The 13,200-nt window shown below is 40.1% G+C and overlaps 1 protein-coding gene across 1 annotated transcript in view; it reads left to right on the top strand.

The window, feature by feature from the left end:
• The first annotated feature begins 1,414 nt into the window (after positions 1-1,414).
• Positions 1,415-13,200, top strand: part of ano4 (anoctamin 4) — a 26,040-nt gene continuing 14,254 nt past the window's right edge. Inside the window, exons 1-12 of the mRNA XM_022749162.1 lie at positions 1,415-1,421; positions 2,083-2,231; positions 2,394-2,543; positions 4,393-4,493; positions 5,955-5,999; positions 6,092-6,223; positions 6,391-6,497; positions 7,751-7,806; positions 8,001-8,122; positions 8,385-8,519; positions 9,562-9,658; positions 9,910-9,970. Coding sequence (XP_022604883.1) covers positions 1,415-1,421; positions 2,083-2,231; positions 2,394-2,543; positions 4,393-4,493; positions 5,955-5,999; positions 6,092-6,223; positions 6,391-6,497; positions 7,751-7,806; positions 8,001-8,122; positions 8,385-8,519; positions 9,562-9,658; positions 9,910-9,970 — 1,162 coding nt within the window. The remainder of the gene's footprint in view (positions 1,422-2,082; positions 2,232-2,393; positions 2,544-4,392; positions 4,494-5,954; positions 6,000-6,091; positions 6,224-6,390; positions 6,498-7,750; positions 7,807-8,000; positions 8,123-8,384; positions 8,520-9,561; positions 9,659-9,909; positions 9,971-13,200) is intronic.

The following is a 13,200-nucleotide window of genomic DNA, read 5'->3' as shown; positions in this document are numbered from 1 at the left end:
GCTGTTTTTAAGTAATGCTTAGGAATAAACCTTTTGTTGTGTCTCTGCTAGGAGAGTGAGTAATAGATTACAAAAGGGACAAGAAGAAGTGCCAGAGGGACACTTGACTGTGGGACATAACATGACAACTACAGTGTTTTGGCTGTAAATCTGGCTGAGACGTTGGCCGGATGTCAAAACCCTTCTTGCTGCCAAAAACCTTGCTCCACTCTCAATTTCAAAGTATGTTTAAATATTCAGAAACAAAGTAAAATGAAGTTCTCTGTGTCCTAAACTGCAGGTGTGAGTTTATCTCTACATGGGTCTGAGCCTCAGCGGCAGAGCCCCCACCGACGCAGAGTGCCACTGCAGCCCTTGGCCTCTGGCTACCAGGCAGCGGACAGACCTCTCGCCTTCCCCTCCTGTGGGGAGGCAGACATCATGGAGGAATCCTCGGCTGAAGCTCCAGACTCCAGCACTCAAGACGACCTGCCTCCCCTCGGTGAGAACCCATTTCAACATTTCTTATACCTTAATATACCTCAGTCCGTAACGTGAACACACCACTGGTATCATGAATCCTTAGAGCTGTGTGTGTCAAGTTGAGTTTCAGTATTTGGGTGGCTGGAGCTAATAGTTCTAGACAAGGTAATAAGAGGATCTTTAAACATCATAACTCTTGTGCATGAGCATTGATTTAGAAATCTGCTCTGATGTTTGATTAAATCCTAAGTGTATTCCTGCTTACCTTTTGATTTGTCTTTCCCCCTCTTGTGAAGCGTTTTTCTGTCCAAATGGAGCCTGAGGCTAATCAAGCGACTCATTTGAAGAAGCATGCTGAGAAACCACATTTTACTTGTATTTTCTATTGTTGCCTTGAAACTGTTCATTACCTGAGAAACAGTTAGCTCCCAATTCCCCAACGTAATGGTTGCCATTCAAGGCTGAAATGTGTCTGCTCAATATTTAACAAACTAAATTGTGTGACGGTAAAATGATTAAGAGACTAATCCTTCTGGCTCCTCCTTAAAATTTAGGATAAAGCTGCATTAATAAGGAGTGTAACTCAAAGTTCAGTTCACACAGATTAAAATGAACTAGTTCACGTTCATAGTTCACAATTTTAAATTAAAGTTAAGTTCACAGTCCCAAAAATAAACTAGTACCTTCTCCTACCCATCCGCTCCCAGCCTTCATTTATTCTACCTCCTAAACTAAATGAATTACTGTAATGTAATGCTGATAATGCTGAGGTGGCTGACATTCTGACTTGTTTTTTCAGAACAGGCGGGCACAATTTGCATAAAAATCTGAGATTTTCTCCCTTGGAAACTGCACTGATTTGTTCATGAAAGTCAAATGTTCATAGGAACTGCCCTCAGAAGTATCAGTAGCTGTGTTAAATTGCCAGCACTAGACGCTGGCATGTAGTATCATGCCGGGTGCAATAAATCCTCAGGTGCAGCTGTAAGATGCAGTTTTTCTTCTTCTGATGTCTTTTGGCAGTTGGAAAAAAAGCTTTTTGGTGCATTTCTGCCATCTTCCGGTCAGACTGCTACGCGTAATGTAAAAGATGTTCTTAATGACAAACCCACAGAGAATTATCAGTCGACTCTTTAGCATCTTTCAGCTAATTGTATTTATGGCTGGCGACTCACTGTGTTGATGCACTCTCGCCACCTATCAGTGTCGTCTCCAGCAGTTACAGGCAGCTATTTTCAAAGTTAGCCACTAGTTGGTGAACAAAGTCTAGCATTTAGCAGCTAAAGAGCCAGATGTTGCAGGTTTTGGAATCTGAAAACAGAGCTACGTGGCCAAATATATATGAACAACTCTTTGCTAACACGTTTACAATAACAACTTTGCAAGCTGATTATAAATTTTATGTTGACAATGCAGGTTTAAATGAATTTAAGTAATTACAGACATTGTGTTCAACAGTCACTCTGTTCAGCAGTTAAGAACCCAAACCACAGACAGACGGACATGGCTGATGTTATTGTTGTAATATGGCTCAACGCTGATTTAGCAAGCATTTACTGTAGTATTATCTCTGATATTACATTATGTTAATCCACTTTCATCCATTCTGCTCACCTCCAGCTGTGAAGGATGTTAATGTGCAGCTGGAGAGGGAAAGGTCAGAGGGCATCAGCAGCCCATCCAGATACGACGACTCCACCCTGCTGAACCCGGGGACGCACAGCAGCATCCTGGATGACAACACAAAGTCCGATCCTGGCCTCCCAGAGGTCAGTGGGGAACCTCAAAGTCTGGGTTCAACCCCAGAGTCAGTCTCCTTTCAAAGTTAACTCAACACCCACTCATTCATCCGTCCATGATGAACGACAGATGAGACGTAGTCGACTCTTCCTCATTAATATCTGGATTCTCTCGCTGTTGTCTGTTCTCAGGGACGGAGTAAGTCCAGCGGCCTTTGCTTCAGCGATGGAAAGAGCCGCATTGACTACATCCTGGTGTACAGGAAGTCCAGCTCTCAGTCAGAGAAGAGGGAGGTATTTGAGCGGAATATCCGTGCTGAGGGCTTACAAATGGAAAAGGAGGTAAAGAGCATTTATACAAGCTGCTTATTCCTCCACACCACTTGAGCTGTTTGATTAATCCGATGCTTTTTGCATATTTGTTATTTAATACCATTGTACTTGTCTTTTAATAGGTAGTGACCCATATGTGCAACATTTTGTTCATGTATCAGTTATATATCAACACATACAGAACCACTGACTTTAGCTAGTTCTGCCACACACATACATTACTATGCTGTTCTCAATTCACTGAAGACTAGCATTGGAGCTGTGTTTAAATATAAGTCCAATATTCACTCGCTTTAGTAGCTCTGTTTTGGTCTCCACCAACCCCTGAGGAAAATATTTGGCTTTTTAGCAGCTAAATGCGCCACTGTGTTCACCAGCAAGCTGCTGACTTTGTCTGTCTGGCGTTTGATGCTTGGCAGGTAGTGTACAGTGGGTTTATCAAAGCTTTTTTTTGCTGAAAAACAGTTGCCTGCTGCGGTGGTGTTGAGACTGAACCAAAAACAATGGGCTAAAAGACGCTAAAACAAACCGCTAAGCTCCTCAGAGCATCAGAGAGTCAAATTGTCTGTGGGTTCATCACTACACATCGTCATGTGATCCATTGTTTATATAAATATTATTATTTCAACTGGCTACCAATCTGAAAAACCCCAAATGTTTCAATTTACAGCAGAGATTAAGATATTGAAAAGGTGCATTAAATGTAATATTCACTTGATTAATGAATCAAATTATGAATGAATGATTTATTTATGTACAATGTTTTTTATCCTGCCCTCCACTAGAGTTCAGTTAGTAGGGCTTTAGTGTCTTGCTCAAGGGCACCTGCAGAAACTGCCTCTTAAACCACAATAATAATAATAATAATAATAATAATAATAATGATCTTTATTTATGGAGCATTTTTGTCAAAAGTTCAGAATCAATAAAATCAGTAGATTTCAAAGAGAAGAAAAACAGATGAAACAATTAAAACAGTTGGTGTATAAATAGGCATCGATATCTGCCGTGAGGAAGAAGAAAGGGGTTTCTCACATTCAGGCCAAGTTGTAAAGCAAAACTAGTTCAACTCTTTAAAAACTGCAACTCCCAAAAAAAAAAGCAGTGCAGTAGGTTCCTGCAGTGACAGTGAATTAGCTTTGCTGTCTTTCCTCTGGCAAACCTGCTGCTGCATTCATAGCGTGCAAGATGAGCAACATCAATATCAATTTGCTCTTTAATGCTCGGCCCTGTAATGCATGTAATCTCAATTTTAAAATGCCCTGAGCCTTTGTGCCCAGTGTGACAAGGTCTGACAGCTGAGTGCTGTTTTGGTGTTCACTGGAGAGCTACCACTCATAGAGGCCAAACAAATGTGCTGATGGCAATTTTCTCCCCTGCTGCTTCTTCTTTAGCAGAAGTGTCACTTGAAAGAGTAGCAAATGTGGATGTTGCGATCTCTGTGTGTGTGTGTGTGTGTGTGTGCGTGTGAGTGTGTTTTCTTCAGCTGTTGCAGTAGCACCAAGGTCGTCATGATCTAGAATATGCTGGGGAAGATAATGGTTCTTGTCTCCTTCGACAGCCCACTTGTGTGTGTTTCTGGTGTGGAGTCATTTAGTTATTTTTAGGTCTCTTTCGTGCACCTTTAGACTGACTCCCACTCTGTCAGGCAGGAAGGTGAGGAAAATAGCGGATCTCAGAAAACATAATGTTGAATAGCTGTGACGCCACTGCCTCCACCATTATTGTAGACTACATCATTGTTGCACAGTCAGTGAAAAGAGCATCAGAGTGAAAGCAGAGATGATATATCACGGTCCTCCCCAGCCATCTTTGTTTCTGAAGTTAAACTGTTGTTCTGTGTCTTTGGCTTCCTCAGGCTTCCTTAACGAATAGTGACGTGATCTTTCTGAAGCTTCACGCACCATGGGATGTTCTCTGCCGCTACGCAGAGCTCATGAACATCCGCATGCCTTTTAGGTGAGACAACTTATGGTGGGGGAAAAAAAAAAAAAACTTAGACTCCATTTGCACTTGGCATTAAAATACGTATCATATCCAGATTGTATCTGGTATGTGTCTGATTGAGATCTGATCGCTCTGACCAGCTCACATCACATCCTCCAAAAGAAGAAAAAAAAAAGGAAGATTGGGCCACTTGCTTGTTTCCTTCTGGCCGAGTATACGCCTGGTTCCACGGCCCAGATCTGGCCCATATACAGCATGATTGTAAGATGCTACTTCCACATCTGGACCAACGCTGGCATACAACACAGAAAATCTTCTGGCTGTCAGACAATACCAGATGATAACAGATGTGGAAGTATACGGGCCCGACTTGGGCTGAGGACCCCGGCATGTGTTGGGCCAGAAGTTTCATCTGGGAAGATGTAGAATAGAAGACGATGGTAGCCAACCATGAAGCTGTGTTTTTGTGTTTGCTTGTTTTTTGAAGCCGTCTTCGACAATAGTGAGCTGAAGACAAAAGCAGAGGAGAATGCCTAGCTAGCGGCTGTCAGCTGCCTACCTGCTACCTCGCAGGTTTTGAACAGTAGCGCGTAATTATGTATTTCCGCCTACGTAGCTGTTGCATGTGGACCGACAACGCAATGGCCTTTACACTTGTGTTTAATACGGTCACAATGCCTCTCTGACTACCTCCAGAGTTGTTATGGCCAATCAGATCACAATCTGTCATCAATGCGTTGCATTTACACCTGTGCTTTCATGTGATCAAGCATTATCTGATTGGAATCTGATCACCCAAAACGCATTTTAATGCCAAGTTTAACTGGAGTATTAAATGTACCCTCTGGAATTTCCTTGTAAAAGTTATGTTAATATTCTGTGTGTCTCACATTTTAATGCTCTAAGGCTGATTTTTTTAAATACCTTTTAAATGCTGCATTGTTTACATCCATGTTTGCTAGCATTGCTTTGCTTCTTTGCGCGTTACTGCCACCAACTGTCATTCAGTGGATATAGGGCTGCACAATTAATCGAAATATATCGAAATTGTAATATTGCCAAGTGCAATATCCAAATCGCAAGAGCTCCAACAAAAATCACATCATTATTTTTATATTTTTTTCAGTGAAAATGAAATGCAAACGACCATTCCAACTGACAATCGCATATCGCAATCGCAATATCTAATTTTTTTTTTTTTTGCATATCATGCAGCCCTGGTGGAATATGGTAACACCAGAGGCAGGAATGTATTCTGTGTCACCCGCATAATGCAAATCACGGACCCACTCATAAAAACATTGCTGCATATTACTACTAGTGGTCAAAAAGGGGTGTACCTTTTGATGTTTGTATTATTAGTGTATTGTCAATGGTAGTAGTGGTAGTAGTTGTAGCATTCATTATTACTATCCTAATTACTGAATTGTCATCTTGTGCTAAGCTAATTATTCCCGACCTTCCGTATTCCAGGAGGAAAATCTTTTACATGCACCGACGACACAAGTTCATGAGCAGGTGAGTGTTCAGTCAAAGAGGCGACATTGAGATCAGCCGAAAAAGTTGAATAAAATCTAGTCTGGCAGCTTTAACAGAACCTTCACTTGCAGGATGGAGAAGCGAATCAACAAATTTCGTGGCTGGCTTCCCCGCAAGCCCATGAAGTTTGACAACAACACTCTGCCTGACCTGGAAGAGAACGAGAGCTTCACCGCCCCCTTCAGTCGATCCAGGATACACCAGTGAGTGCCCCTTGAAAAAACTCAGCCCCTGGGAGATGATTTTAACTTATTCTTACATTGCTGTCTGGTACATTTCCATTTCCTCCTTTATACTTTTGCCACTTGAAATTCTGCCTGTCGCCTCTCTCATTCGGCAGATTTGTAATAACCAGCTCTTTTCACTGCAGTTTCATCATCCACAACAAAGACACTTTTTTCAACAACGCCACCAGAAGTCGCATCGTCCACCACATCCTTCAGCGGGTCAAGTATGAGGAGGGTAAAAATAAGATGGGTGAGTTTTTCTCTGAATCTTACAACGAAAGACAGAAATATTTGAAGTGGAAGGAAAACAGAAACTAGAGGAAGTGGATCAGTGTGTGCAAAAAGTAAAAAATCATTCACATGACCTTATTTAAATGTCAAAAATATTAAGAAGCGCTGTTTAAATCAGGTTATTATGTTTTCAAGTCTGTCTTTGTCCCATTACACCTCCAGATTCTGCTGCTTCAGTTACACATGCTTCTGTTTCCCTGGAGTTCATCCTATTTTATCTTAAAATAAAAGGCCTATAAATAAATAATCTGCTCCTGCTGCGGCTGTCAGTGTTTTTAAATACATGAAGCTTCAACAAATTTGAACACGTAATTCAATCAAATTAATTTGAACACAAGCCATGCAGCAGAGGTCACTAACAGGCCGCCCAGGGTCCAGGTCCAGACCCGGATGCCATTCTATCTGGATCCAGACCTGTAGCCTTGTAAATTATTGAGAATTATTCATTCTATTTTAACTGGAGCATCTTTTCTGCACTGCACTGGTCACATGACGCTATTCAGCCAATCATTGTGACTGCAGTCAGTGAGTAAGATACAAACACATGAATAAACACATAAATGCATAGAAGAGAGAAAGAAAGAGAAAAGGGCGTGTTAAAGCTGTTTAGTTAATTGTTTATTATAAAAATGGTTTAGACTGTTGGAGTTAACCATAAAGAAGAAAACGTGTGAAGTCATTTCACTCTGTAAAATTCAGCACTTTATTATAATTTTTCAAAAGCCCTTTGTTATGTAGTTATTAAAGCTGCCATTGTCATTAAAATGATAAAAGACCATATATTTTTGTCAAACTGGACCTCTTTCGCTTTTAACTGAACAACCTCGGCATATATCCTCAAATAAAAATACTTTGTAGAAACATTGTCTCGTTCATTACTCAAAGTTTTCAAAGCAAGCCACTTTATTCTGCCTTTCTCCATCATTACTCTGTCTGTAGTGTTGAATTCATGATGGTTCTTCACATTCCTTTGGTGTCATGGTTATCCCTTTAGCGCAGCTGGCTTCCTTTCTCCATTTCCTGTTAGCAAAGAGATCAATAACAGCATAGTTTACTGATGAAGACATTCACTGGGTCAGAAAAGCATTTTACAGAGGCAAGACAAGGCCTGTTGCATTTATGTACTTGTTTGTTTAATTTGCACAGACAGCTTTTGAACGGTAGACTGACATCTGTTTCTCCTCTTTCACGGCGCTCTCTTTTTGATTCCAGGGCTTAATCGTCTTTTGAGCAATAATTCATATGAAGCGGCTTTCCCTCTTCATGAGGTAAACTGGTTGATCTCCATAAAGCCATTCATTAATTCAATTCTGTCACCTGTTTTAAAGCCTTCACTGCTTGCTCTGACATGCATGTGGTCGCTGATGTGTAAAAAGAGGCACTTCAATTCACTGATATTACACTCCAGTACATAGATTATGTAGGTCCGTGCCTGTGTATGTGTGTGTTTGCACTTTAACAGGGGAGCTATCACAGCAAAAACCCCATCAGAACACACGGAGCAGAGAACCATCGTCACCTGCTGTACGAGTGTTGGGCCTGGTGGGGGGTGTGGTACAAATACCAGCCGCTAGACCTCATCAGGTGACTACATTCAGACTTTTAAAGGGGTTTAAATTTCACATTTAAAAAAAATCAAAACCATCACAACAGACAGTAGTAGAAGAAACATTAGATTACCTTCATGTAGATTTCTTTTCTTAATCAGGATCAGGATTCACATCAGGATGTAACTCTGCAGTTTCACCAGAAACAGTATATTTTTGTATGGATGTATTGTAATAATTTCCAGGGACACTCAAACTAAATAATTCCTTGTTTCTCTTGTGCGCTGCTGCTGTTTCAGGAGGTATTTTGGGGAGAAGATCGGCCTGTACTTCGCCTGGCTCGGCTGGTACACAGGGATGCTGTTTCCTGCTGCTCTAGTCGGCCTCCTGGTATTTCTGTACGGTCTCTTCACTTTGGACCACTGCCAGGTCAGGTAAACACACCTCCTCTCTTTTCTTATAAAAAATATATGTGTCTCTAGAGATGGGAGTTAAAGCATTATAAAAACCTTCAAGTTTCTGTGGAAGAACAAGCCTTATGTGCTTAATAAATTGAGTATCTGATCTGTACATACTGAAAAACAACAGCAAAATGAAATGAAGAAGTAAAGCAATTTTTCTCATTGCAAAACTAATTTGGCATTACAGATAAGGCAGTGGTGTGTGAAATTGTCCCTTGTAACTTACTTAACTGGTATTGGATGTAGGAAATTAAATATGTCATATTGTATAAAGGTAGATGTCCATGTGTTGTTTGATTATAAAGCAGGTCTAGGTTCTATATTAATACTGTGAAAGTTTCAAAGCCTCAGTCCACAGAGAAATGCACACAGCCTGTATTCAGAAACTGAGCCTTAAAACCAGCTGCCAGGACTTCTGTAACTTTGTGATGTCACAACAAAGCAGTCACCCCACCCACCATTCAACCTTGCAGGATTTGGTTTCTCTGAGTGTTTACCTGAAATCTGCTATATTTTTTTTGGATCACTCAGAAAACAGTCAGCCAATCAGGGGTTAAGAGCCTCCTCTCCTCTGATTGGCTCACCGGCTTGTTGTTACTAGAGCGCCAGAGAGAATCCTGAGAGAAGAGACATAAAACTACATTGAGATGGTTTTTGGTTCTTAAAACCCCAAACATATCTTCTCATGGATCAACACTTCAAATAAAACACAGGAAAAGTGTAAAATATGGGACCTTTAAACTTATTAAACTTTAAACTTATTGCGGATGCTCTGGTTAAAATACATGTAAATGCTTAAAAGGTGAATACTAATGTCCTCTGTCATCACTTATAAGACAGTGTCTTAAACACAATAGTGCTGTAGAATAAGAACATGTGGGCAAGTTCTTTTTTCCTAGAAGATCAACACAGCTCAATGTTGCATTATTTTGGGGTTTCACTGTGTTGCCCAAAGACACTGTAACACCAGCTTTACCAGAGTTTGACGAGCTTAATGTTGTTTGTTTTTCTCCAGTAAAGAAATCTGCCAGGCCACTGACATCATCATGTGCCCCATCTGTGACCAGTACTGCCCCTACCTGAGACTGTCTGACAGCTGTATCTACGCCAAGGTACCGTCACCACAGCGAGAGGACGCAGTGTTCCCAGCAGTTGTCGTGCTCATGAAAAATGTGTTACTAGCCAACTGTGTTTATCAAAATGTGACTTTTATTTGAAATGATTAAGTCCATTAACAGTGTATCGACAACAACTCTGTGTTCAAAGTTGCATTTGTTATTATAGAGATAAATATTAACTGTGAACTGAGTGAAATTGTGCTTCTATCTATTTTTGTAGCATCACGTTTATTTCTCAATTTCAGGTCACACATCTTTTCGACAATGGGGCAACGGTTTTCTTCGCTGTATTCATGGCTGTTTGGGGTGAGTTAAACAGTTAGTTGTTGACTTTGTCTGCTGTTTGATGACGGGCAGGTAACATACAACCGCTTTACTGGAGCTTTTTATCTTAAAACAGTTGCTGTTAGAAATATGGGTGTATGTGGGTTCATCACTACGAGTGACATCATTTACATTACATATAGTCATTTGGTGCATTAATATAAAAATACAGATGTGCAGCTTTAACTTGACACAGTAGCAGCTTTCTGAACAGCGTTGAAAATGTTTTTATTATTAAAATGGTGAAAAAGCATCAGCTAAAAACCAAACTATTATCGCCACATTTAACAATCCCCTTTGATAAAAGCAAATTGTTTAACCTTGTAACATCCATATGACGTTTATAATACAAGACATATGATGAGTGAAATAATGCCAACACCATGACTGAGTATTTCCACCTTGAACTTAAGTGAACCAATGACTCTCATAAAACAGATTCAGACAGCCAGGGTTTCATAGGTCACAAACCTCAGGAACCAATCCTGTGAACTTGTGGAGACAGGGGGCGGGGCTAAATAAACCTGAAACCTTGTCAGTACAGAGAGAGAGTTAGCATTAGCACAAACACTAACACTGTGTCAGCCACTGCCAGTTACAAGTTAACGAACAACATAAACAAATAAAAGATGCTAACTACGCTAACCATTCTGATTACTCTGCTAGTCTCTGGTTCTGGTCTCAACAGACTCCTCATCTGAGTCTGGGTCTGACTGAGGCTCAAACATGTGGCTGAGTCTCTCTGATGTTTCAGACCCAGTTTTTGATTTTTTTCACTTTTTTTTGTGAAAACCATGTTAAAAGAATATTAATCATAGCAGAGATTTTTCACAGAGTATAAAACATGTCTGGAGAGGAACTCTAAAAACTGATAGTACATGTTCCATGTAGATACACTTTTTCACATTTGCATTTACTTTTGGTAAATGCAAGAAGGGTCAGGAGCCTGTCAGTGCTGAACAAGGTCCCAGGGTATGTTAGGCGCAAACAGAGAGTTTGTGTGGGGTTCATATTCTTCTTCATATTCTGGTGCAAACGCTGCAGGTGATGAGGCAGCGGCAGCATCATCAAACAGCTGATAACTGGCTTGTTTATAAATGTCTGGGTGGAAGGTTGAGTGAGCTGGAGAAAAAAACAAAGAAAGAAAAATTAATCTTCATTCAATGTGCTGGAGAGAAGAATATACAGCTAAAAATGATCATATTCATTCTATTTTTATACCAACCACTTGACCAACGTGTTCTCTGGCACAGTTCAATTTAACAGAGTGACTGACAAGGCAGTTTTCATACTGTGGCAGATGAGAGAGCTTTCATCCTGTGACCTTCACAGTTCACGCTGCTGCTCTCAGTTAATACCCCACATTAAATAAACCTCATGCCATCTAATCATATGTAATCTGAATAATATGGATACAGTGTTCACTACAAAATCAGAGCTGGAGGCCTAAAATATGTGATTTGTATTTGCATGTATTAGATTCCTGCCTGGCAGCTACAAGAAACCGTTACAGAGAGTTTTAAGCATAAAAATTGATGTACTAGTTCTTGCTGATTCCATATTAAGTGAATATGAATTAGATATTAATAAAACTATATTAATAACAACATAATAAGACTTGTTCCAAAAATCTGTGATTAATATCTCAAAAACAACTTACACCAGTTTCATTATTTGCATTTTTTTTTTTTTTTTTTAAATGGTCAACATTCAAACTTTGCTGATTTGTTGAAAACAGCTGCAGCAGCAGACTTAATGCTCACCAATGAGTTTGTTAACAGTGTCCGGGTGTTTGACAGCCTCTCTTACTCTGTTGTCGAACCTCCAACATCTCAGCATGAAGAACAGAACTAAACACAGCTGGAGGGCAAAGGTCAACACGCCCAGCACGATGATGGTGTTGTTAACTGTTGAGGGTAAAGAGGAGGAGAGGAGGAGTACTAAATTAAATATGGTGTTCAGTTCTATGAAAGTACTTTGTGATTTTTAAGCTACACAAGAAGTTGAAACCCAGTGTAATCAGACTCCTTTAAAACTGTTTGGGGGATTAAATGCTTAATATTTAAAATACATAAATCCCGACGACGTAGCTCTCGCACTACAGTACACCTGCTAATGAAAGCAGTTCACGCCCTGTTGCATTAGAGTGTGTAAATAATTCAGACACTCAGACATATTCAGACATCGTCGTCATCGCAGTGGTAACACTATCTGCTTCCCTCTTATTAATATTTTATGGTGATTTGCAGATATAGTGGAATTGAATATAAAGCAAAGCATTTATTTTATTTTTTTTTTACATTTGAAGGCATTAATTGTAAAGGTTGCCTAGGTTACCAAAAACTTTGACAAACTAGATCCTGCATAATTTTGAATGTACCTTTCATCATCTTTCTGAGTGTGACATTCATTGGAAAAGTTACTGTACCAGCTGATGACTGCTGTGATGTTGCCTCCCAGTGGGCGACCTCCGGCTGGGAGAAGCCCAGAGTCAAGTTCTGGGTCTGGAAGAATCCCATCAGTCACACGCCTCAGCACTTCAGGAGGGTTTCTGTGCAGCCAGGCAGACGTGTTAGCTTGTATTTACTTATATGGCAAACATTAAAGTTATCTACAGCAATATGAAAAGAATCAGATCTGTTTTATATGAGTGGAGTGAACTGCCACCATATAAATGCCCACACAGATGTTGACTGTGAATGTGACACTATAAAGCAAACAACTTAAAGTGTAGGAAGAAAACTGCCATCCACTCTCCAACTCATGAAGAGACAAAGACTTTCCTTCTAAGCCTCACCTGTCTAAAACCTAACACCTGTTCAGGTAAGCACAGGGTGAGTCAGACATACAGTACATCACTCCAGATCATAACCTTATAAACACAAATAAAGCTACACAGATTAAACCAGCTGGTGGTTTGTTATCTGATTAACTTAACTAAACAATTCACGATCTACCACTAAAAACAAGCCAATGATGAAGGATGACAGCCTTCATCATTGGCATGCAGCCTCACAATTAGCAAATGAAAATTTAGTTAGTATTAGTATTATGCATTAGTAAAGATTTCTTGTCTGATTGATTGATAAAACAATATGTATAATTACACACACACACACACACACACACACACACACACACACACACACACACACACACACACACACACACACACACACACACAACATGCCATTTGTGAACAAGTACTCATG

The sequence above is a fragment of the Seriola dumerili genome, unplaced genomic scaffold, assembly GCF_002260705.1.
Source record: "Seriola dumerili isolate Sdu_G_001 unplaced genomic scaffold, Sdu_1.0 BDQW01000138.1, whole genome shotgun sequence".
Lineage (NCBI taxonomy): Eukaryota > Metazoa > Chordata > Actinopteri > Carangiformes > Carangidae > Seriola > Seriola dumerili.
This window is presented reverse-complemented; position numbering and strand designations above follow the sequence as displayed.